Here is a 22,656-nt window from a genome sequence, read left to right on the forward strand (position 1 = left end):
GCTTGAAGGACCCTAGGGAGAGAGATCAGGGTGCCCTCCTGTTCCTAGCATCCCTGGGAGACGGGCCACAGGGGGCTTACAGCATACTGGAGGGGCTGCTTTCAATGGGGGGCCAGTGTGTTGACCTCAAAGAGACGCTGCTCCAGGTTTAAAACAATACATAACCAATGCAATCATTGAAGCATTCTGTAATTAGATGGAAAGCTGGCTGCCATCCAGGTAATTACGGCTTGAAACACCCAGGTAATCATGGTCACCTCTCCCAGATACATCCCGATGGAAAGTCACAGGCTTCTGTGCCAAACCCCATTGTCCCCACAGGTTGGTCTGTAGGGTTTATCTTGCCGAGGTGTGTGAACAGGCGTCAAGATCTACCCACTTTCACGAAAGGAGACAAAAGAAATGCTGAGACCAGCACTTCAGAATCTCCAACGCCGTGGTCTTGGTCAGCTTTCCACGGCTGTATTTCCCTGGCTAGAATTCCATGATGCTGACCACCTCCCACGTGGTGGAAATTCTGAGGATGGCCTGGGAGCCAGAACTACTCACCCGGACCCCCATGGCTGCTGCGCGGTAACGGATCTTCCTAAGCCTCCTGTCAAGCTCTGTGAAGCCGGGAGGGCTTGCTGAGGGCGAGATGAGATAACGCTGCCCAGTGCCTGGACCTGGGTCTGCTCATGGTGCAGTGGCACCAGTGGTGACAGCAACATGACACAAGCGCACGCACAGCGCTTGGTCTGTGCTGGCTGCCGTCCAAGAGCTTTTAATGCATCAACATGTAATCTTCATGACTGCAGGCTGGGTGCCTGGAGGTGGGAGTGGGAATTGGACGGGGCGGGGGGGGGAAGGGAGGGAGGGAAAACCAAAACATTGAGGTCCGTGGTTCGTGAGCCGAGGACAGGGAAGCACCTTATTTAACCAAAGTGAGCGTTAATGTAGAAGTTGAACGACTTGTGTTACCTACACCCCCCCAAAAGCACAGCCAAGTGAAGTTTTGATTTCCTCCAATCAGAAGAGTAGTGGACAACTCACAAAATGGCCTGATGTCAGATGTTTGGGATGAACTGAGAATATGTTTATTTAAAAGCAATTTTAAATATTAAAAAAAGTAGAAATGAACACATACAGTACTTGAAAACTGTCACATTAAATACATGTGAAATGATGAGTGTACTGATGTCTGAGCGTAACATCCAGGTGGGAATTCGGAATTTAACTCGTGGCGCTATGGGATTCCTATACAACATGTTGGAAGTTCTAGGCAATAAAAAAATAAATAGCAATTGCTGTTCAACCGGAAAATAAGACACACACTATTTGCAGAACATAGCTTTCCCCTCTGAGGGGGGAGAAAGAACTAATTAGCTATTTTTTCCATAGGTTCCATACCTTCAAAATACTCTATATCATGTACAAAATTGCAGATAGTGGATCACTGAGTTTAAGAACAACACCAGATTCAAACTCAACCAAGGTTGCCAAAGGTACTTATACCTAGTTTTCCTATGTCCCACAGTAAGCTGGGTTAGAGAGAACTCAAATTCCTGATGGAAAACAAAAACAAAACCAGAAGAAAGAAAACAAAACCCAAAGTTTTTTTTTTTTTTTTAAGAAAAGGCATTTGTGTAAAAGTCACTGCAAAAGGGGAAAAAAATAGACGTTGACTCCATGTAATTTTAGATATCTACCTCTTGTGTTTTTTTAAAAAGCCAGTTTATTTTGAGATCAGTTGAAAATACTGTAGGCCACAAAAATGAATGGTGCTTCAATACAACTTAAGAAGTATAGATGAATGAACTGGGACACTAAATAACTTCAGACAGTGACTTCCTGGCCTGACACCCATGTGGCTTAGACACTGAGGCTGTGAACGCTGTCAGCCACATACACCAGCACGTCGGCTGGCTCCCGGTGTCTTGTTCTGTGTGGGGTTCACGTGTGCCATGACGCTGAGGAAGCAATTGCTTAAAATCATTTTCCAGTAACAGCTGATACGTTGCAGGTTTGTCAGGCAAGCTTTATTGATTAGGTGGCTATTCCAGGTTTTCATAGTAATCACTTAAGCAGAACTAAATTAATATTCACTGAGCACTGACTCTAGACTCTATTAAAGAAGGCTTCCCCTAAGGGTTTGGTTGGGAGTTGTGCTTCTGTGAAATGAACATTTCTTACTCATCGCCAAGATTATCTGCTTAAAAATATTAGTTTTCTGTGCTGTTGCCAACACAGCAGTTTAAGCAAACTTAACGCCAGAACGACACACGAGCCTCGGAATCAGAGAGCAGCCCCACTGACTGTGGAGCGAAATGACTGTATCCTTTCCCCAAATTCAGACTGACGTAAAAGACTGAAAACTCACGATATTCTTAATGGTCTGATGGACACAGCTGGGATGAGAAGGAAACCGAGAGGGGCAGAGACTCCCGGCAGGAAGAGCGTGTTTCACAGTGCAATTCATAGCAGCGTTCAAAAACTTGGTTATGAATTGACTTGAAGGTAACGTGTCTGTTGAACAGAGCTGGAGATCGGAAAACTTATCTATGACTGGGGCTTAGTAAAGAAAATGGAAAAAGAGAAGGATGGTTTCAGCACCTGGATTCTGCAGGGGGGATAAATGACGTGCAGAACTGACTTTTGAATTCGTCATCTTCCTGAATAATCTTTTGAAAGTTTAAATTTATCAAGAACAAAACTCAGAAGAGACTTTAAAATGGACACATTGGGGGCGTTAGCACATCTGAAGGATGCTAATTCGTAACGGGATATGTAGATGCATACTCTCGAGAAAGCCAAATGACTGACTGGAAGCAAATACTGTTGCAACCTTATAATTTCTCCTTTAATGGCAATCAAGTTTAAAAAATGTACAGTTCAACTTATCCATACTATTCCTTTATAAAAGGCAGATTTCAGGTAAGCTTCTAAATGCATGCATAATGTAGAGGCTAATATTTTCTGGCAGTCCTTGGTTCCTGAAAGTTGAACTTCATCAGATGTCTTAAACTTCTGTGAAAATAGTCATGAAGGATATGTTATTTTTGCATAATGAGGTAATATCTCAGGGGCGGGTACTCATCCTCTTAAGACAGTGCAAACCCACTTGTCTAAACTTGCATGAGGCTTTGGGCACTGCAGAATGCCACCCAAGGTTTTGGGTCAGTGAATATTTTGCTCAAGGAATAACACTTATATTTAACTGAGCACTTTTCTGTAATAAATACCAAGGTCGGTTTTTGTAGCTGTAAACTGTGTACACAGATAACTACAGGCTGGTCTGTCATGGAGCCGAAAGTTTCACCTGGAAAACAGAACCCACCTCTTTGCTAATGGTGCATTTTCAGTAACACAATGGAGAATACTGTATCGTCAGGAACAGAGAGGCAACTCTATGCCCTTCAACGGCTGCTGGAGACCACTTCTATTTGCAAAGCCAGCAGTTCCTATATTCCTGTTTTTGTTTGTTGGCTTGGAAAACAGCATAGAGAGAGATGTAAGTGCTAGATGTCAAGGACGGCTTTGGCAAACCAGTAAGGCGCACCGGGTCCCAAGGCTACCCTAATACTGGCGAAGGCAGAGACCACAGGGTATTTACAACACACGCTACGTTCCCCTCCCGCGGCGGCCCCTCCGGGAGCCTCCCGTTCAGTGACAGCAGCTATATACACGGTGAGCACAGGGCCACGTGGACGCAGCAGTCTTGCATGACAGGTGCAGACAGTCTGAAGGTTCTGCTTTTTGCTAGTCAGACAGGATGTGGACAAAGGACACCGGAAAGACCCCCTTCCTCTCGGGCTGCCCTTCGATGTGCCCGATCTGCAGGGAGAAAGGAGAGGTGTCAGGCTGGAGGTGGCCGGTGGGTCAGAGCCCCCGGAGTTGGCCCTGACCCGGGCGGGACGCAGGCCCCGGTGAGACACAACACGCAAGCACCACATGGAGGGGGGGACCACCTTCACGTGGATCGCTGCACCCACAGACAGCCCCGGGACCCCTCACTTTATACACAAAGGGACAGCGGCCCAGAGAGGGGGCTGACCTGCCACGGTCTCGCCCAGGCTGCAGCTTCAACAATGCGCTCAACCAGGCTGTCTGGCCACCTTTCCTGCTGGGCGACCTCAGGCAAACCGTGCTAAGCCTCCTGTCTGTAAAGCGGGGCTAAAAACCCCCTATTTCTCAGCTTGTTGAGAGATTCCACCAACAATTATGTACATGGAAGGGCCTCTGTGTACCAAGAACCTGCCTTCTGGCTGCCGTGCGGGGGAAGGACATTGTGAAAGTTTGAGATGGATGAGGGCAAGTTTTACGGCCGTTTTGTCGTCTGCTGCCTAAACCTGTAAGCCGTGGTTACCTGACAGAAGTTCCTAATAACTTCAGTTACACCAGCATTAACTGCATTAAAGGGAAGCCTATGAGGAGAAAGAATAACGACACGCACGCTGGCTTCACATGACAGTTACGGAGAGAGATCCAGGCCCGCTCTCATTGCCCTGCGTGAAGCACCTGCCGCACAGACGGTGGCCGGCGCAGGAGCTGCGCGTCAGCCCAGGGCTGCTTCCTTCGTTTACCGGGACTGTGGCCGCGGGCGGTCACCCGGGCCACTGTCCACCAGCTTCCCTTCTGGAGAGGGGAGTGAGGCCTGGCCGACCCACCTCACGGGGTCTTAACTGGTGTCGTGCACGCGAGTTCTTAGACTCATGCCCCACTTTTCAGAGGAGGAAACTGAGGCTTACTGAAAGGACATGCTTTATCCAGGGCTCAGAGCGAGTCACCTTGGGCCTTTAGGGTCCATCTCCTTGTCAAGAGTCTAAGCTACCAGACTCCCACGTCAGAGAGAGAGGGAGAGAGTCCAGGGTTCCTCAACCTCGGCACTCCCGACATTGGGGCCACATGGTTCTCTGGAGTGGGAGCTGTTCCAGACACTGCGGGATGCTTAGCAGAAGCCTTGGCTTCTGCCCCCCAGAAGCAGGAAGAACCCACCCTGCCCAGGTCCCGATAATCAAAATGTTTCCAGATGTTGTCACATGTGCCTGGAGGGCAAAACTGCCCCTGGCTGAACCAGTGCTGCAGTCCAAGCAATTCCCCACGGCTGCGGCCAAGAATCTGAAGTCACTGTCTGGGCCCAAAGGAGGGGAAGCCAAAAGTACACGTGTGTGCACGCGTGCGTGTGTATGTGTGTGTGTGGACGTGCACACGTTCCTGGGCATCAGCAGGCTCTGCTGTGAACCACAGGTCCCTTTCTCGGCAGACAGAGCCGGGCCCCTCTGGGCAGGAGGGGCTCAGGCTGCCAAGGAAGAATTCCCACGCTGGGGTCAGGAAACGATCGACTAGGAAAGCACAGGAGGCTTCTGCCCGCTGCACCTCTGCCTGGCAGGGCCCACGGGAGGCTCCCTCTGGCCGCAACCTAGACAGCTGTGCACATGTCAGCCACCCCTGCAGCCACCGAGAACCGGGGCATCTCCAAGCGCCACGGCGGGAGGACAGGGACGCCTTTCCTTCCTGACACCTGGGCAGCAGGTTTTCACGTAAAAGGAGCTTCACATATTCTCACTCAATCTGCTAGAGTCACATGAAGCAGGGATCATGCCCCACTTGACGGAAAGAGAACTGCAGGCGGGATGAAGGACGGAACTCGGGAAGAAGGACGCACGGTGGTGAAGGGCAGGGCCTGAGCAGAGCTTGGCTGGAAAACCAGAGAATATCTAGAGCTTACAGGTTGTGGTGGGATAAGGCTAGAGCATGCGTGAAGGTGAATTCTCCTGACCCGGTTTCAAAGCTCTGGCCGCTGGTGAAGAGGCGGGGCTGGCAGGCCCGGGGCGCCCTGGTCCTCACGACTGGTACATACCCACCACTCCTGGTCTTCCTCTCCGGTGACCACGATCACCTCGCCCTCCATGAAGGTCAGCTCGTCGTCATTGTCCGCCTGGCAGTCATAGATGGTCTTCACTCGCCTCACCTTACTTTTCCCCTTCAAAAAGAAACGGGGTTTTAGCTCACAGGACAGACCGAAGGGAAAGAGACACACTGACCTTGGGTGATTGAGTTAACCTCCCTGAGCCTCAGTTTCTCCTCGGTGAAAGGGGGGAGGCTTGTGGGCAGGCGCCCCGAGCCTTGGGTGCCCTCCAGACACGACAGCCCCTCTGCCCCGAGCAGCAGGGCAGAGCCCGGTGTGAGCGAGCAGGCAGCCCCGATGACTTCCATTGGACGGCAAACATCACGGGCAGGGACCAAAATCCAGCTTCACCCAGAACTGCAAAGCGCTCTCCCCTTCCCCAACCCACGGCGGCTTGCAGAGATGACAGCAGAGTCTAAAAATGGTTTGGGGAAACATGCTGCAAAGCAGGACGTGCAGCTTCTGCACACGGAACGTGCAGCATAAACACATTTCTCAGCCCCTCGTGCAAAGCACTGAGTCAGCACACGCTGGTTAAACAGGGCAGGGCAGCCTGGGGTGGGGAGGACGCCGGGCAGTTCCCCAAAACGTTTTAGCTTTTGACCCATTTTGACTTGGGCTTTTATTTGTTGGATTTCTACTTCTTTGCAAACAGGAAGATGGAAATAGGGAAATGACCTTCTAGAGGATGTTTCTGGTGCCCAGCTTATTAAACAATTAGGAAGAAAAAAAGCAAGCTGTGTCTCTAAAAGTTTCGGGTCAAGTGCTTTTCCTCTCTGTCTGCTGGTTTCTCCCTCGGTCAGTCACCCTGACGACCCGCTGGCTTCTGCAGCCCTCTCCCTGGGCTGTGCTGGAGCTGGTGGGGTCTGAGAAGCCGGCGGAGCTGTGGCCAGTAGAGATCTTAAGTCTTCTCAGCTCTGACTCTGTGAGCAAGCTGTGTGTGGCCACTTATGACAGGGAGGGTTACATGAGATGAACAGTAAAGCGTGCAGCAGCACAAACTGGAATTATGCGCACGTCAGGGCCATGCGTGGTGCTCGGGCGTCGCGGGAGCCTGCCCTGGAGAACAGCAAGCACCCACTGCTGAACGTGCGTATGGTCTCCCACCCAGGGGAGGACGGATTTTACTCGTCTCACTTTTCCTTTAGTACCGAAGTGACACACTTTCATCGCAACGTTGTTTTTTTATAGTAAGATGTGAGTAGAGGCTTTTAGTCCCCCACTAACTGTGCTCCTTAACCGGGGTGCTCGTGACCCTGTGAGGGTGTGGCCACGGGCAGGACAGACAGCACACGTGCATCTTCCCAGAGCTCTGTTTTTCCAAAAAAACATTTTGGGGCGGGCAGCGGGGGTGAAAAGCATGTTTACATTAAAGTAAAATGGCTATATCAGAGTAGAAAGCATTTCAGGACAATGGTGGAATGGGAGACTTCAAACCAAATTCTGTGTTGGTGCAAGTCTTTTGGGGCTCTGCGCCCAATTCCTCCAGGAAGATGCCGTGAGAAGCAGAGGAGCGAGGTGCTCAGAACCCTGAGAGGGAAACCGCTTTCCTGTGACCTTGGGAAAGGAAAGGTCTCCTCCTCAAGGATCTGAGGCAAGAGTGACCACTTGCTGAGTGTTACTGGGCACAGCTCATCTGTCACTGCATTTCATCACCCATGAGCTCAGGCACTGTCCTAGCTCTACTCATGCACATATAAGGAAACCTAGGCTCAGGGCACGTAATTAAGTGGCCAAGCCCCCGTGGTCACAGGGAACGCAGGTCCTGAGGTCTGTCTGCGCGGTCCACAGCCCGGTCCCGACCCCCAGGCTCCACGCCCCCTCGATGCCCGAGCTGGGCCGGCCGGGTGCCCACCCACCGTGTTGATCTTCCTGGGTAGCGGTACGGGCGTCTCCGGCAGGGTGGGCGTGAGGTCGTTGGAGTCCTCGGACGCCTGCTTCGGGATATTCGGGGAGAGATCGGCCGGGTGTGACTTGGGGGCGAGCTCTGGGGGCGGCTGGGCCTTGGGAGAGGCGTCTGCCGCCTGGGGTTTCGCCAGCAAGTCTCCCAGCTGCGGCTTGGGCGGCAGGTCCTTCACCTGCGGCTTGGGAGGCAAGTCTGCGAGCTGCGGCTTGGGGGGCAGGTCTCCCGGCTTAGGTGGCAAGTCTCCGATTGGGGGTTTGGGAGCCAGTTCCGTGGGCTTCGGGGGCAGGTCTCCGGGTGGCGGCTTCTGCGGTAACTCTGCTAACTGTGATGACTTCTGAAAGAGTTCGGGCGGGACGTTGGCTTTGTCGAGGGAGAGATGATGGCTGGTCTCTGTTTTCCTTAGTGCCACTGCGGGAAACAACACAGAGAGGGGGGTCACTGGACGGGAACGTGAGGGGATCAGCATTGTCCTCCTCTGTCATGGTTACAGGGAGGAGAACCAACCCCGAGGGAGTGCTCTGCATGCAGAGGCACGGATGGCCTGCTTTGAAGTCGAAAGCCTGGGAGGCATCCACCTTACAATGCGTGATTTTATGCTTTAGTTTATGAACAGGACATCCAAAGTAATCCAGAATAATAATAAAAAAACCCACAACTATAAACATAATACAGATTACAGAAAACTGAGAAGTATAGAGCTAAAGGAAAAGTTTTCCATAAGCCTCCTGCCTAAATGTAGCCATTTAAAATACTTTGATGTAATTTCCTCCTGGACTTTTCTATGTATTCTTCATAGATAAAACATTTATCTGCTTTTAACTATATACTGTTTTAGCAAGAACATTTCCTGTGTTAATAAAAATTCTTTACTAGTAGCATATATATAGCTAAAGTATTTATTTATGTATCTGGCTGCGCCGGTTCTTAGTTGCAGCACACGGGATCTTTAGTCGTGGCATGTGGGATCTAGTGCCCTGATCAGGGATGGAACCCGGGTCCCCTGCACTGGAAGTGCAGAGTATTATCCACTGGACCCCCAGGGAAGTCCAGTGAGCATTCTTAATGTTGCAGTCTATTCCGTTCTACAGCAGTATCATAATGTACAATATTATTAATTCCCCACGTTTTATATGATTCATGCACTACGTAAGAGGGAAAAGGTTCCTCCCTCACCACGCCCACGCACCCCACCCCCTGAGGTAACCTTTGTTCATTTGAGTGGTGCACATACATGGGTGTAGGAATTATCTTTTAACACCCATAAATGGCATTACAATACATACACTGTTCGCAACTTTGTTTTCTTCCCATTTAATATGTTTGGGAGAATTTCTAAGTCAGTTCCTCTTTCTTCTCTTTAATGGCTGCGCGGTACTCCATGGCTTGGAAATTCTGACGTCTGTTGAAACCTTTGCACAGCTCTATCCAGTGGAACTTAGGACACTAAGGACACATCTTCAAATCAGGCTTCACCACTTACTTACGAGCTGTGTGACCGTGAGCAAATTACACGACCTCTCTGTGCCTCACCTTCCTCCTCATGAGTTGACATACATACAGAATTTGCCAACAGCACCTGGGGGGTTCTAGGTATATCAGAATATCATCATTACTGCTAGACAAGGGTCCTTGAGGCCAGGATTCACCGAGCACATAGTATGTGCTCAACGAGGACACAGCTGACTAAGGCACACTGAGTGAGTCAAACTAGCCAAACTTTATTCTAGAAAAATACAAAATTCAGAAAGATATTCTCAAAATTTTATGTTTTAAAAAAGAAAGACAAACCCCAGTATTGTAAACTGTCACAAGCTCTACTGCAGCCTGCCCAGCCATGTCCCTTCCTAAGGAAATCAAATTCAAGGACACCCTGCTCCCAGGCTGGCCCAAGAGATTCAGCCGATGTGGCTCCGCTCAGAAACTGACAGCAGGTCCGTCAGATTCCTGTCTTGGAAGTCAGATACTGTGGTAAACAAAAGTCTGAGGCACTGATGGGGGAGAAGCTGGGAGATTCCCTGAGGCAGTGGGGCTGGAAAGCCTAGCTCTGAGCCACATTTCTGGGGAAACAGAAACTGTGAGTAAGTGCCGGGCCATCCGAACATGCAACTCTGATTCTAGAAATCTGTCCTAAAAAGGGATCAAAGCCAGGTACTGACATGCCTGTGTTGAGTTGTTCAGCACGGCACTGTTTATAGTGAAAAAACTGTGAACAGGGTGAATGTGGAATAGGACAGACTGCTTAATATGTCCTGGTATCAGACAACAGAGTACTATGCAGCCAGTAAGAGTGTAATTTATGTCATGGAAAGGGTTCTTGATTTATTATGTGACAAAAATCAGCTTACATAGTGACGTAAAAAAAAAGCATAGGAAAAAGACTGAAAGGATAGACCAGATTGTTTATCCTGGGTGGTGAGACTTCAGGTGGTTTGTATTTTCTTCTTTATGCTTATCTGTATTTTTAAAATCTTCTAGGATGAATATATATTACTTTTATAATACAAATAAATAAGAAGGAGACAGTTTCTCCTCCAAGGAAGCCTGCCCAATCTCTGGCTATTTTATTTCCAAGCTGAGTTGGGTTTTCCCCTCTCTAATTAAAAGTCCTTTCTGAACTGCATTCTTAACTCTGATGGACAGACAAGCAAATATGGTTCGTTCCTAAGAACGGACTCAAAGGACGTGACAGGAGGAGGAGAAGGAGGCGGAGGAAAGAGCCCGCACACTCCCAAGCCCACATTCCCAACAGAGGGAGTGCCGGGCAGAGGATAGCACCCACCCAGTGGAAGAGCGCAAGCCTAACGACATTCACGAAGAGCTCACGGACACCTGAAAAAATACGTACGTCGAAATGCTAAGTGGAAAAACCCAGGATGCAAAACTGTAGTTTCATTATGATGACAACTGTGGAAGAATGTAAGGTACCAGGTAGCTGTATCACAGTGCAGAACTACAGTGACTCTGTTCAGGTTGAAAGATCCTTTAAGGTTTCTATACTATTGCCTTTTTTTTTTTATTTTTAATTTTATTTATTTATTTATTTATGGCTGTGTTGGGTCTTCGTTTCTGTGCGAGGGCTTTCTCTAGTCACGGCAAGCGGGGGCCACTCTTCATCGCGGTGCGCGGGCCTCTCACTATCGCGGCCTCTCTTGTTGCGGAGCACAGGCTCCAGACACGCAGGCTCAGTAGTCGTGGCTCACGGGCCTAGTTGCTCTGCGGCATGTGGGATCTTCCTAGACCAGGGCTCGAACCCGTGTCCCCTGCATTAGCAGGCGGATTCTCAACCACTGAGCCACCAGGGAAGCCCTTATACTATTGCCTTTGAAAACTCCTTAAACAAATGGCTCTGTGCAGCAGTCTGTCCCCAGTTGAGAAGGCTTTAATTAAGCCTTTTAAAAGGTGCCCGAAGGAGTTTAAAAATGCGTGATGCTTGGGAGGGAAAAAGAGTGAGATGTGGCCAGGACGGTCCATACGAAAGTGCCAGCTGGTGGCAGGTGCTTGGGGGGAGCGGGGCAGGCAGTAGAAGTTGTTGCAGCCCCGCGCCTCCCAACGCCACAGACGCCCTCTGTCTCCAGCTCAGGAGGCTCAGAAACACACCCGGGGACTCTACCTTTTTTTGGGGTGAGAGAGGGAACCACTGGATGGATGGGACAGAGTGACCATGGATCACCCTGGCTCTTCTGTTGAGGAAAGACCGCAGGGCAGAGGCAGATAGACCAGGTAGGAGGCTGCAAGAGTCCAGACAAGAGATGATGGTCCCGTGGACCACGGTGAGAGTGGGGGACATGGGAAGGAGTGCCTGGATGTTAAGACACATCGAAGGGAGAACCAGCAGTACGTGTGGAAACACTGGATGTGGGGCGTGGCCGGATGGAAGGAGTTGAGCTTCCTTCTTAGGTTTTAAGGCCCAAACACCTGGACCTGGACAATATCGCCTGTAACAGATAGGGACACTGTGGGAAAAACAAGTCTCGGGGGGTGGGGTCAGAAGCGTATTCAAAATCTTAAGCTGAGCAGCCTATTAGACATGTGATAGAGCAGAGATATTACAGAGCCTGGTGTGTGTGAGTTTAGATTATAGAGGGATTCTTGGGCTGGGTGGATAATGTGGAGGTGCCAGGGTGGGTTCCCCAGGGAATGAGGGCATATTCACAAGAGAAGTGACCATGGCCGAGCCAACCTCTGGAGGCTGAGGACACGAGGAGGGCCCAGCACAGGAGGGGAGCAGGGACTGTCAGTGCCCTAAGAGCAGGACGGTGTCCATAGGCCAAGTGCAGAGAGAGTAACCAGCCGGGCCAAAGGCTGCAGGTGGGCTGAGCTTGACCACCCGCCGATGGCCTTGTGGAGCGGTCTTAACAGAGGGTACATGAATGGATCTTGGCTTTGAGTATCAGCAACTGGAACTTCACTCAAAGAGAGACGATCAGATGGCACGTCCCCCTCAACTGAAGAACACACCACAACCCAGGAAGGAGCTGTGCAAAGCCTGAACTTGTATCTGATCGGGTCTCTTGATCCAACTTTCAATTGCTAGGAAATGCAGAGGAACATGTTAAATAACCACATGGGGATGCCGGTCAGCAAAATCCAGCCTTTCTGAAGCATCATCTCATTTCGTCCTTACAAAACCTGGTGAAGCAGGTGTCCTGGCCCTACTGACAGGTGAGGAATCTGAGGCTTAGTGAAGCTTTGGAGTCCCCTGCCCAGGCCACACAGCTAGTAAGTGGCAGAGCTAGTACTGGTTCCTAGGTCTCTCTGACCATGTTTGCAAGAAAAGAAATGGCACCTGGGGATACTAATGATGTGTCTTCTGAAAAAGCATGGTGTTTTTAAGGAAGAGTTTGGTGTTCTGCTAATCACAAAATTTGGACCTATAAGTATTTTTCTTCATTAAACAAATATTAAATACACATCTACTACATACCAGCTATTGCTCTAGGCATCTGAGATAGAGCAGGGAACAAAAGAGACAGACGCCCCTGTCCCCTTGGAGGGTATAATGACACTCTAATTACATGCAAATATGAAAAAGATAAACCTTACCTTTCTGAGGTAGTTTAGGAAGAACTCTTGGGCCAAGGGCAGTCTTTGCAGAACCGGTGCTAATTAATAAATAAGAATCAGTTAGGATCTCAAAGTGCTATAAAATCAACAGCAATATATATTACTCAAGGAAGTCATAGGAGTTTACAGAATTATCTAAAAAGTCTTTCATAATTTCTCTAACAAAAGATTATCGTCTGCTTTCCCTAATTCAAAGTTTGCCTGGATTTCCCTGAGGATTATCTTCTTATTCCCAAGTCTGCAAAGTGGAGTCAACAGGGAAATTCATGCAACAACTAACCTCTGAACGACAGAGCCTAATTCCTCCTCTTCTCGAAAGCTTTCCCCAGGTAACAGCGTTTATGAAAGCGCCTGGCACACTGCAGGTGGCGCCCCCAGTGCACTGCACAGAAGTAACTCAACTCATGGGACCCCAAAACGTAACTCTTGTCACCTCCGTTTTCACAAGAGGAAACCGGAGCCTGTGCAGCTTCAGTGACCGGCAGAAGGTCCTGAGGCCGGTCAGTGGTGGAGCTGGATATTCAGACCCAGCTGTTTGACTCCAGAGCCCTTATGTTGTCTCTCTCTGCACCAGAGCAAACAGCTTGGGTCTCAGGCCTCCAGACTTTCCCTGAGCTTTTCCTCCTTTTGGGCGACTTGTAAACGAGCAGAGGAAGAAAGCCCGGGGAAGCAGCCCCTGGCACAGAAGCCGCCCTGTGTTGTCTGACATCATGTGACTCCTCACACCCCTGCCACTACCGAAATGCCAGCGCTGCAGGTGGCATCTCTCAGTTGGAACGCACTCTGTTCCTTTTACAAGAGGCTCTATCTATTCCCAGAGGACACCGGGAGCACTGCAGACCCAAACAGCAATAGCATCCAAGTGCCGGACTCGTATCTGCCAAGATCCCCTTTTATTACCTCGTTTATCCTTTTCTGTCCTCTGGTGGCCTAAGAACTGGCTTTCCCCCCTTCTTTCTAGCCTAACTGCATTTAAAAGGACAGGAAAAGGCAAACCAACCAAAAAGAAAACAAAAGTCCGATAAGAAAGATGCAACGCAAGCATCTTCCATCCTGGCTGACAAATCGCCCTTGACCTTAACTGCTCTTCCCTCGGCTCCTCTGAAATCCTAAGGTCTCTGGGTTACTGGAGGATCAGGCTGTTGAGATGAAACGACACCGGAAAGAGTAAACACGCGAGGGCTGTGCTCTGAACATTGCTGGAGTGTGTGTTTCGGCCTCAGCATCTTCGCAGGGATGCACACCTACCCACCATGGACGTAAGTTCAATGGTTTCCTGACCAGCGTACTGAGGCCAAGCCAGAGGCTCCGAAATGCCTCACATGGGAAACCTGGGGTCAGCACTGCACGTGCGTGGACTCAGGCTTCTTCCTATGCTGCTGGTGGGGCCGTGTGCACGTGTGTGTACATGGGTATATGTGTGTACACGTATATGTGTGCGTGTACATGTGGGGGGCTTGATTCCATGTAAAAAACACTTTGTGGGCACTTTCTCTGCATCAGACTCTCCTTCCTCTGGAAGGAGACCACCTGTCCTGCGGTTTAGAGCCTCCCAGGGCAAGGTGGGGAAGGGCTGAGTGGAGTGGCAGGCACGGCAAGAGGAAGGGGAGGCTGTGGAACGTGGCGTCTGAGAACCCCCGGGGTGAGTTCAGCTCTGCATCTGCTACCACTTAAACTCCTGGGGTCCGTGTCCTCATATAATACTGAGGGCAGCAGTGCCCAGGCTGCCTCATAGGGTTATAAAGACTAAACGAGATAGTGGCATTAAAAGAAATGAGGACTTCGTTTTTTAGCTTTGACAAGCTCTGGGAAGCGGCTCCTTGTGTCCCTATCTGGGTCACACTTCTCGAGAAAACCCTCTGCGCTGGGACTGGGTAGATGCTGCCCACAGAAGACCTTCCAAAGTATCTCATTTCAGTGGAGGAGGGGAGAAAGGGACACCACGCCCCCCTTTTAGCCTAGCTTAAAAAAGTCTTACAGGGCTTCCCTGGTGGCACAGTGGTTGAGAGTCTGCCTGCCGATGCAGGGGACACGGATTCGTGCCCCGGTCCGGGAAGATCCCACATGCCGCGGAGCGGCTGGGCCCGTGAGCCATGGCTGCTGAGCCTGCGCGTCCGGAGCCTGTGCTCCGCAACGGGAGAGGCCACACAGTGAGAGGCCCGCGTACCGCAAAAAAAAAAAAAAAAAAAAGGCTTACAGACAGGGAATCTGGAAAGAGTCATATTTTTATGTTTGAAAATCTCTAGGCTATTGGATTTCCCTGAGATTCATCTTTTTATTCCCAAGTCTGTAAAATGGAGTCAAGAGGGAAGGTAACAAAACAAAATGACTAAACTAAAAAACTGAAGATAAGAACTCATTCTGGCAGACTCTGCGATCTTCGAGGAGGTGGGGTCCATTCACGCCAGGAACCTGGATGTGGAGAACACTGCTTCCCTAAAACAAGGTCTGCAGACCCTGCCCGGCCTCGAGAACTGTCTGCCAAGGGGCTTTTGCAAACCAGGGGAAGCACTCAGGTTCTCAGCATGATCAGCGCCAGCTGGCAGGCCACACCTTGAGCAGATGGCCCCTAAAACCCAATTCTGTAACTCTGCCCACGGCGACGGTGAGCCTGCCAAGCGAGCACGTGCACAGATGGCTCACCTCGACTGCTGGGACAGGCCCTCGAACTTGTTAGCGGTCTTACTCGATGATGATGGACCCACGTCGTTACCTAGGGGGAAGATCAAATGTGAAAAGCCACGTTTTCCAACAGGAAATGGAATGTGGGGACACAGGAATAGGCAGGCAGGCCACCCTCAGGGTCCAGAAAGGAAGTCAAAAGCCTCAAGCTAGAACAGTACACATTTCTGACATTACAACGAACCGGTTTGGGTCTTGACAATGTTTTTGTTCCTATTAAATATTTTAAAAAGATGAGTGATCTGCTCCCTGGCAAGGCCTCCAAGGTCACAGGACCTGGGGGATGTCCCGTAGGTTCAGGATCTTGTCCTTAGCTTGGTGGCAGGGGAAGCAGAGTAAGGCTTCAAGTTCACCACAGATTCCCACACCAGGGGACCACCACTGGGGACCACTGGTGTGTGAGTGTGTGTGTGTGTGTGTGTGTACACACCATTATTCAGCAGGGTGGTGGTGACTGGCCATCTGCTGGGCAAGGCCCTCAGTCACTTATTTACCAATCATTCGTTCAAACATGAGAATGTTTATTAAACATCTACTATGTGCAAGGCATGAACATGGAGCAGGAGGCACCAAGGCAAGTTAAACCTCACCAGAGTATGTCATCCCTCCTGTGAGGGGCACAGGCACAACCGATGTTGACAGGGTTGGGTGTTGTGAAACAAGGAGAAGGAAATAGCACCTAAAGTGAACTGGTCATGGGCTTCCCTGGTGGCGCAGTGGTTAAGAAACCGCCTGCCAATGCAGGGGACACGGGTTCGAGCCCTGGTCCGGGAAGATCCCACATGCCGCGAAGCAATGAAGCCCATGTGCCACAACTACTGAGCCTGTGCTCTAGAGCCCGCGAGCCACAGCTACTGAGCCCGCGCACCTAGAGCCCGTGGCTCCACAGTTACTGAGGCTGCACTCTAGAGCTTGCGTGCTACAACTACTGAGCTCACGTGTCACAACTACTGAAGCCCACGCGCCTAGAGCCCATGCTCTGCAACAAGAGAAGCTACTGCAATGAGAAGCACGCACACCGCAAGGAAGAGTAGCCCCCTCTCGCCGCGGCTAGAGAAAGCCCGTGCACAGCAACAGAGACCTAACACAGCCAAAAATAAATAAATAAAGTAGATAAATTTATTTTAATAAATAAATAAAGTGAAGTGGTCAGAGGGGCAGGGAAAGTCCTCTCTGGGGGACACAGACCCTGAACAGTGAAACACCTTCAACAGGGGAGCAGCAAGACCAAATCCACGGGCTTGTCAAGGAGAGACAGAGAGACTGGCCAGAATCAAAGTGGCCTCTTCTGTGGCCCGTTCCGCGCTGGGGGGAGCCCAAGCGCCAGGCGCCCAGGAGGGACCCCAAGAGCCCATTGGGCTTGGCTATCTCTGGGGTGCTGCCCCCTCTCCTCGCCTGCTCGCCCTTCCAGCGACCGCTCTGGACACTCCATGTGTTCCTGTTTCTGCAGAGCCCCCTCCCCTGCCTGGACACCCGCAACGCCTCCCGGGTGGCGCTGACGGGCTGGCTGAAGGGGGGAGGTGAAGGGGGCAGGCCGAGCAAGCACCCGGACTGACGCTCACTGTGCAGAGGCGCCCACACTCTCCCTCCTCACAGCAGGGGGAGCTGGTCCCATCCTCATTTTAAAGATGAGGAGACAGGGTTAAGTGACCCAACGGCCACAGGTCACATGGTCGTACGATGTATGTAGTGGTCCTGTACACAGATGCACGCGCTTCTCATTACCCATCGTGACGCGCCAACAGCAATATTGGTAATAGCAACTACTGTGTATTGAGCACTTACTCTGAGTGAGGTACTCTGCTAGGTACCCCCTAGTCGTTACATCTGTGAGATATAAAATGGAAGGCACTTACATTGTGTAAGAAGAAACAAAGAAGTAAAGCAAAGGTCAAGGTCAAGCAGCTGGTAAGGGCCAGGGCTGGGACATAAAGCCAGGCAGTGCCCCTCCAGGGCCTGCGTTCAACCACCACACTCGCCCCTCCAATCCCAGTCCCACTAACCTACAGGACAGGGTGCAGCTGGCAGAGTGCTAAGGTGGGCGAACCCGGACAGGACTTCAACTTCAGGACACACATACAAGAAGAAACAAGCTCAACTGGTGCTACCAGGGCCAAAGACTTTCAAATACAGTTTTATTTTAATAAGACACCCCTCCTAACCATCCGTATATTTCCACGAGTCTGTAACTCGACAACGAAGGACTTCTTTGGCAGCCTCTCGTGACATCCTTCGAGCTGAGACTTCCTTTAAGGCAGGCATTTCTTTTCAGCATGGTATGGGAACGAGCTGTTGCACCTGCTAATTTCTGTTCCAGGTAGAAAACACCCCAAACCAGTGATTCTTCACCCTATTAGGCGTGAGACTGAATATGAGACCATAAAGGCTGTAAGAGCCCCCGGCTCTGCCTGGGGCTGCCCACTCTGTCACACAGACAAGCCATCACGTCAGGGGCTGTGGTCCGACAGCCACAGCTCATGTGTCCAGTGTCCTCACTTAACCCTCCCCTCTGGCCACGCTCCAAAGACACTGTGTGTTTTTATGCCTCTGTAAATTTGCCCCCTCTGTTCCTTCTCCCTGCAACACCTATCCCCTCCCACGTGGGGTAAATTCCTTTGTAACCTTCAAAGGGTCTCTCCAAAGTCAATTTCTGAGAGTTCTTCCCAAGCCAGACTCGGTCTCTCCACACCCCCGGTGAGCCTACAACCATTCACCACAGACGATGATCAGGGGCAGATTTGGGAGCCAGACAAGCCTGGTTCTGAATTCCAGCTGTACCACCGACCAGTGGGTGTGAGTTCTGATGACACTGCTTTTTCTACTGAGCCTCAGTTCCCTCTTCTTTTTTTTTTTTTTTGCGGTACGCGGGCCTCTCACTGTTGTGGCCTCTCCCGTTGAGGAGCACAGGCTCCGGACGCGCAGGCTCAGCGGCCATGGCTCACGGGCCCAGCCGCTCCGTGGCACGTGGGATCTTCCTGGACCGGGGCACGAACCCGCGTCCCCTGCATCGGCAGGCGGACTCTCAGCCACTGTGCCACCAGGGAAGCCCCCTCATCTTTAAAATAGGAATAACAGTACCTGCTTCCCTAGGTGGGCACGAGCATCATGAGAGAGAAACCACGGAGTGTAGTTCATGGTGCTGGACCACAGAGGGCATGACACAAACGGAGATCACTGTTCTGAGCTCTCTGATGAGATGTAACAAAAATGCAGGTGACTTATTTCCTCAACAAGTGAGCATTTCACAGACAGGGGCTCTACCTTGTCCGTCCCTGCAGCCCCACTGGAGCCCAATGTCCGCACAGAGCAGTCACTGGGCGCTGCTGAATGAAGACAAGGCCCACAGAGCGGACTCCTTCACTCCTCCCCCCACAGCCTGGTTTCTTGCGCACCTGGGTGGGGAGGCACCTGTGGTCTGGCGGACAGGAACCCTGCTGTGCCTGGGCAGAGAAGCGTGGCTTTGAAAAAGTTCTAAAAATAGGATAGCACTAGAAGGAGGCGCAGAAGCATGGCAACAGCTCAGTCCTTTTTTCCTCTCTCCGTGCAACCTGGGAAATGACTGTGGTACACACACAGCTGTGTGAGGAGAGGGCTGGAGACGGACGGTGGGCAGACAGTTTAAAAAGCTGTGGCCAAGGGCTTCCCTGGTGGCGCAGTGGTTGAGAGTCCGCCTGCCTTTGCAGGGGACAAGGGTTCGTGCCCCGGTCCGGGAAGATCCCACATGCCGCGGAGTGGCTGGGCCTGTGAGCCACGGCCGCTGAGCCTGCAGGTCCGGAGCCTGTGCTCCGCAACGGGAGAGGCCACAGTGGTGAGAGGCCCGCGTACCGCAAAAAAAAAAAAAAAGCTGTGGCCAAGACTACGGGTCACTTACTGTAGTTCAGAAGCTGTGGGCCAGGAGTGTGGAACGAGAGGCGGGCACTGCCCAGCAGTGCCTGGCACACAGGCTCTAGGAGTCTTCTGGAAGAGTGGGTAATTATACGAACCTCGGAGTCAGAAATAGGTTCAAATCCAGGCCTTGAAGTTATCCGACAAGTCACCTGACCTCTGTGATTCAATTTCCGCATCAGTAAACCAGGGACCACGACAGCCCCTACCTCACAGGACAGTTGTGATGGCTTAACACGGTAACGTATGAGCAAGTGCACAGCAGCTGGTACACGGTGAATCATCTATATGTGGTGGCGGCCATTGTCATTTCTAGAACTGCACGTAAAATGGGGTCGGAGTGGTGGGGGGAGGTGACTTGAGAATATATTGGGAAATCCAAGAAAAAGAAAGAATCAGGAAGTTTCTACCCAAAGGCTCTTTTACAAGCCAATACTACTTCTAATAAGTAGACGTGGGGGACTTGGATCAAACATTTCAAATACTGACCCATTTTACCTGGAAGTTCTGGCCTTGAAATATGAGAAGGGAATCATCTTGTGGTATAGTTTTTCGTCCATCATCTACTCTCCATTAAAAAAAAGAGAAGCGTATAGAACTTAAGTCCCAGTGGCCAAAGATAAGGAATGCAAGTGATTCTCAGAGGTCTCTTAGCCAGGTATTGGTGGAACACGGATCAGAACTCAGGCTCCTGGGAAGTTTGCTCGGTGCACTATATGGTTTCCCAGGATGCGCCCCGTAAACACTTCTCTGAATACCTGACAAAGGACGGAGGTCCCAGGGAAAGCTGATCTCACGTCATCATTACAAGAATCTCAAGTGTGAGAAAAGGCTTAATCTTATGGCCACCATGAACTAGATAACTGGCTGCATTGTTTTCTTTGCTCTCACCTCTAAGAACCTCAGTGTCAAACCCGTGGTCTATTTCCAGCTGCTGTATGTGACCTTGTGTTATGCATTTTGTGACGACATAACACCCCTGGACTTCATCTTACTTTGCTCCCTTTATTCTCCCTTTGTCCTCATTTCCTTATTAATTTAATTTGAATTGTGTTAAAATGTGTTGGTCTGTTAGAAAGCAGGTTATAAACAACTTATTTTATCTCCAAAGGTGAGGTTTAACGACATGCCACTTCAAAAATCAACAGTCCCCGCACCTAGTTGCTTCTGCCACTGGCCTAGTTGTTTTCTGATCGAAAGCCTGCCTCTGCCGTCTCCCTAGACAGATGGCCGAACCCATCACCATAGCGGGGCTGCAGTATGTGATGCCTGGGCCATCCTGGGCACCGTGGATGCTGTGGTCCTGGCAGGGAGAAAGCCCGGGGTGGCCTCCCCACACACCAGGGCTCCGTGCTGCAGAGACGAGGTGGCACAGCCAGGCGGGGGGTGCCCACCTGCCGGGCTACCTTCCCCCGTCTCCATTCACAGGCAAAGAAACAACTGCCGAGACAGGGGAACAGCCAAGGGGATCACTGAGCCGTCAGTGCAGAGCTCAGCAGAGCAAGGAGAGCGCGAGGGCCATGGGCTCTCCCAGCCACACGGGCTTCCCACTCACCAGCTGTGAGAACTTGGGCATGGAACTGAACCCTTTGTGAATCTCAGTGTCCTTAAAATCAAGCCCCTTGCATTTCCTACTCTGTGGAACTGGCCTTAAGAATTCAATGAGTGCTATTAACTAGCCCCAGTTTACAGCCGGAGAAACTGAGGTATGGAACGATTCAAAGGTAACTGCTGAAAGCCACAGGGCTACCAGGTGGTGGAGGTGGATTAGAATCCAGGCAGTAGGACACAGGTCCACACCGGAGCTCCACTGAGACAGAGACAGTTCGTGCCCTTGTAAGGAGTTCATACTGCACTGGGAAAGACAGAAAGGCAACCAGAACCACTGTGTGATAATCCCTATGCCAGAAGGAGCAGAGAGTGGGCATGGGGGTGCTGGCCGGGCCAGGGAGGGTCTCTGAAGCAGGTCCCTGGACAGTAGATCTGGAAGGATGACTAAGCGTGAACACAAGTGGACAGACTGCTCGAGCCTGAGGGCACACTATGAGCAAAGGCTCTGCTCTCAGGGGAGAGGATGGAGTTGGGAGCCTACCAGCTCAACACGGCAGGCACGTCCTAGGGCAGGGGGTGGGCAGGTGAGGCCAGGGCGAGCTCAGGGCTGTGCTACTCCACCTCTGCACGTCTGCCCCCCACGCCCCGGTCCAGATCTCAGACAGCCCAAAGGCCCTCACCTCAGGGGCTGTGGAGAGACGGCAGGTTTAGGGGAGCACTGGAATGATGGGTGTCTAGAGGGAAGCCGCAGGTACCATAAATGCGGCCTAGGAATCTGGTACCCCGTGTGCCTTATCAATTAAGTCTGACCCCTGCTTCGGCGTCTGGATCACAACGTCAGTGGGAGACAGGTAGGGATAAAACCCGCGGTGATCATACAACACAAAGCATGAAGACCCGGATCTGAGCCACTTTAACCTGCCTGGTGAGAGGCTTGTTACCGTCCCGCGTCTGCAGACGCCTTTAAGAACATCTCCCCTATGTGCTCACACACCGACTCAGAAAGAACGGCCCTGACGGCCACAGAATTACCACCTGGGGTTGTCTGTGACGTGTACAGTGGTCACTTCTGCGTGGAGAGATTTTGATTTTTGTCCCTTGAGGTTGGGGGTAGGTGGCAGCCAACTGCTCAGGGCCCACAGCTTCCAAAGCTTGAAGGCTCCCACTCACCGTCCGGGGCACCAACTCACGCTCATCAAGGGGTAACCTTGTTTCTTGGTGAAAAATGCCCCTTGTCCACAACGAAACCCACCCAAAGCCAAACCAAAGCAAATGCACACCCGCTTTTTTTCTAGTCCTGCTGCTTAGTCTAAGAAAGGGATGATTCTTAAGCCGAGAAACAGAAATTTAGTAAATTTAACTGCAGACTGATGGAGTCTGTGAGGCACAATGAACTTTACGCAGAAATAAAACCCGAGTAAACAACAGGATCAGAATCTAGTGAAATTCGAAAAGGTCAGTCTGTGATTCGTGGTACGAACACCTGCAGGAAACTGGTGACCTTCGGTGGAGCGTTATTTGGGGCAAATAATTCTTCCTCTTGGAAGAATCCTTTTGGAAGAATCCTGGGGACTCCTGAAGGCCCTGGGGTGGGGCCTCGGGCAGTGTCAGGGACCTGCATGGTGCTGACGTGCGCCTGGGCGCACCGTCCCCGCAGCCGGTCTCACCGGGAACAGATTTG

General features: G+C 51.1%; 1 protein-coding gene across 12 annotated transcripts in view; it reads right to left on the reverse strand.

The window, feature by feature from the left end:
* Positions 1 to 1,053: 1,053 nt before the first annotated feature.
* ASAP1 (ArfGAP with SH3 domain, ankyrin repeat and PH domain 1) overlaps positions 1,054 to 22,656 on the reverse strand; it is a 349,713-nt gene continuing 328,110 nt past the window's right edge. For 8 of the 12 annotated variants that reach the window (XM_027132476.1, XM_027132472.1, XM_027132470.1 and 5 more), the window contains 5 exons: positions 15,501 to 15,570; positions 12,837 to 12,895; positions 7,747 to 8,201; positions 5,811 to 5,962; positions 3,820 to 5,762 (listed from right to left, as the gene is read on the reverse strand). In XM_027132476.1, coding sequence (XP_026988277.1) covers positions 5,576 to 5,762; positions 5,811 to 5,962; positions 7,747 to 8,201; positions 12,837 to 12,895; positions 15,501 to 15,570 — 923 coding nt within the window. In that variant the 3' untranslated portion in view covers positions 3,820 to 5,575. The other 4 variants (XM_027132478.1, XM_027132477.1, XM_027132473.1 and 1 more) reach the window with 2 other exon arrangements.

This window comes from Aethalodelphis obliquidens, unplaced genomic scaffold (assembly GCF_003676395.1).
Source record: "Aethalodelphis obliquidens isolate GAN/ISIS:26980383/991018 unplaced genomic scaffold, ASM367639v1 scaffold41, whole genome shotgun sequence".
Taxonomy (NCBI): Eukaryota; Metazoa; Chordata; class Mammalia; order Artiodactyla; family Delphinidae; genus Aethalodelphis; species Aethalodelphis obliquidens.